At 43.3% G+C, this 2962-nt stretch overlaps 1 protein-coding gene across 1 annotated transcript in view; it reads right to left on the reverse strand.

Moving 5' to 3' along the window:
• The window catches only part of COL11A1 (collagen type XI alpha 1 chain), a 123737-nt gene that overhangs the window by 35587 nt on the left and 85188 nt on the right, over positions 1–2962 (reverse strand). The window contains 1 exon segment of the mRNA XM_031057870.1: positions 2608–2661. Coding sequence (XP_030913730.1) covers positions 2608–2661 — 54 coding nt within the window.

The following is a 2962-nucleotide window of genomic DNA, read 5'->3' on the forward strand; positions in this document are numbered from 1 at the left end:
AGCAGGAAGGGTGGCCCCAACAGGAACGGGTTTATGAACTGAAGTCCTTGGGAGTGTTCTCCTGACACCCATACTCTGTGTGCTTCTGGGCTATAATTAATGATGATTTCAGCCTGGCATTGAACTCCCATTAGCTGGGGAGCATTAATAGTGTTCCTGGATTTTCTCTACCAATTTAGTTTCACATGAGAGGAATACTATTCATGAGCTCTGAGAGAGCTCCGTGATTTGAACCAAAGGATGGTAAATGGGGATAATTGAGATATCCTCCTCAAAAAAGCTCTGATGTTTTCAACTAAAACACTAACTTATACACACCCTATAAGAATTAGAAAAACATGGATCATCTGAATTTCAATTCAAACATGTATTTCAGAATACACACAACTATCATTAAATAAGGTGTGTACTTTTGCCTCACATCCTGTGTGTCTTTCTGAGGACCATGACAGGAGCGGCACAGCTCCTGTGTGGACAATGCTGGCTGGCAAAGGGGGCTGTGTCACACACCAGCTCTGCCTGCACTAGCTGCTCTGTGCATGCTCAGAAGGGCTCTGGGTCACTGCACCTGAACCATCTGCTTGAGAGCTCAGTCCAGCCTTAGGGGCTCCTTCAACAAAAAATCAAGACAGGACCTTTAGATTTAAGAGACTATTCTGGTGCTTTCTTGACTTCGATTCATCCTTTCTTTTAACATTTCAGGTCCTTCAGATGGGTAAGATGATATTCCTTTTGACTCTCCCTGCTAGCTTCCATTCCATTCCATTCCATTCCATTCCATTCCATTCCATTCCATTCCATTCCATTCCATTCCATTCCATTCTTTGTTTTGGTGCCTTTTGATAATACATATATATACTGTACAGTGCTAAGAACTGTAAATTCAGGGTTTTGGCATTAAGAATTCAATAACTCATTTTAAGAATTCAAGTCCCATGTATTACTTGTACTGTACTATGTGTGGATTTTTATCCTTGTTTAATGCATTCTTATTTGAATATGAATTGCAAAGACATAAGAGAGCTTTGTTGAAGCACATGGAAATTCAGCTCCTCCATTACTTCTTTTTTTTTTTCTAACATGAATAGCTGTGATGATTGAGTCTTTTCTTTTTTAACCTCAATTGCAGTGTATGAAAGAAATAAGTTGACAAGATGACTGTCAAAATCTACACAATCCACATTTGGGAATAACTCTAGCATGTTTTGAATGTCAGTGCATCCTTGTAGAACTTCTTTGCATAAAGCATGACAACAGAGAATAGGTACCTTGAAGCATACTCTACTACTGAGCTTAAAATGCCGAGAAGGAAAATTCCTGCATGGCATGATTTTACACAGTTGTACAAAGGGAGCACAGGAGTACTGGGTTTGCATGGCAAGGGTTTGCTGGCAGGGGACTACAGGGCTGACTTCTGGGAGAAGATGCCACTTTCCCCCATGTCCAGTGGAGCTCACACCAGCCAGCTCCAAGATGGACTGATGGGCTGGCCATGGCTGAGCCCATGAGTGACAGGGTAGAACCTCTTGAATAATGTATTTAAGAAGTGGGGAAAAAATGCACAACAGAAGGGGAGCAGAGATCCGCCCACATCCCATGGAGGACCCCACACTGGAGCAGGTGGCTCCCAAAGGAGACTGTGCCCCGTGGAGAGCCTGCAGTGGTGCAGGATCTGGGCAGGACCTGTGGCCCTGTGGAGGGAGGAGCCCACACTGGAGCAGGTTTGCTGGCAGGACTTGTGACCCCTTGGGGGACCAACCCTGCAGCAGCCAGCTCCTGAAGGACTGCACCCTGGGGGGACCCAGGCTGGAGCAGTTCATGAAGAACTGCAGCCCTGGGAGGGACTCCTGTTGGACAAGTTCATAGAGGACTGCCTCACAGCCAAGGAACTCCACACTGGAGCAGGGCAAGAGTGTGAGGAGTCCTCCCCATGTGGAGGAAGGAGTGGCAATGTGTGATGAACTGAGAACCATTCTCTGTCCTCCTGCACTGCTTAGGGGCAGGATAAAACAAAAATCAGGAGTGAAGTTCAGCCTGGGAGGAAGGGAAGGTGGGGAGAACAGGTTTTCTGACTTGGTTTTTGTTTTTCCTTATCTATCCTACTCTGATTTGATTGAAAATAAATTAAACTCATTTTCCCAGTGTATTTTGTCCATGATGTAACTGGTGGCCCATCTTCCTGTCCTTATCTTGTCTCACAAGCCTTTCAGTGTACCTTGTGTTCTCCTGTCCAGCTGAGGAGGGCAGGGATAGCACAGTTTGGTGGGCACCTGGCATCCAGGCAAGGCAAGCCCACTACAACAACATGAGTCACTATCCATGGATTTTTCCACTGTGGAAAACCTCTCTCATCTCAAAACCAATTTGACATAAGTGACAAGTATTAAGCAGCAAGTAAATGCCATAACTAAATCTAGTGGCAGAAGGCTTCAGATATTCTCCACCTCCATAATCCATGCATGTTCATTAGTATGGATACTTAGTAGAAGTCTGATCTCTCTGCTGTTTTACAGACTGCATTAATGAAAACATCCCAGCATGTAAAGAAGAAAAAAGGTTATTAGGTAATATTGTTTATATTTCCATAGAATTATTAGGTTTACTTACCATTGGGCCAGGTGGACCCTGTGGGCCTTCCCCTCCTTTCAGACCAGCTGGACCCTAAAAAATGGAAAGGAAAAAAAAATCTTGTCTACTAAAATGGAAAGTTCAAGAGTAATTCTGCAACACATATAATAGGAAACATGTAGAGATCCAAAGAAACAAACCTGAATAAATACCTTACTTCTTATCTAGCCAATTATATTTTTATCTGTTCTTTTATTGCATTTATTTTAAGTACAGTAGGCGACTTAATAAAGAAATTCATACATTGTTTCTTTCTTTTAGAAATATCATGGCAATTCCTCTAGTGCTTGTATCATACCTGAGCACCTGGAAGGCCTCTCTCTCCAGGGAAAAC

The sequence above is a fragment of the Geospiza fortis genome, unplaced genomic scaffold (assembly GCF_000277835.1).
Source record: "Geospiza fortis unplaced genomic scaffold, GeoFor_1.0 scaffold403, whole genome shotgun sequence".
Taxonomy (NCBI): Eukaryota; Metazoa; Chordata; class Aves; order Passeriformes; family Thraupidae; genus Geospiza; species Geospiza fortis.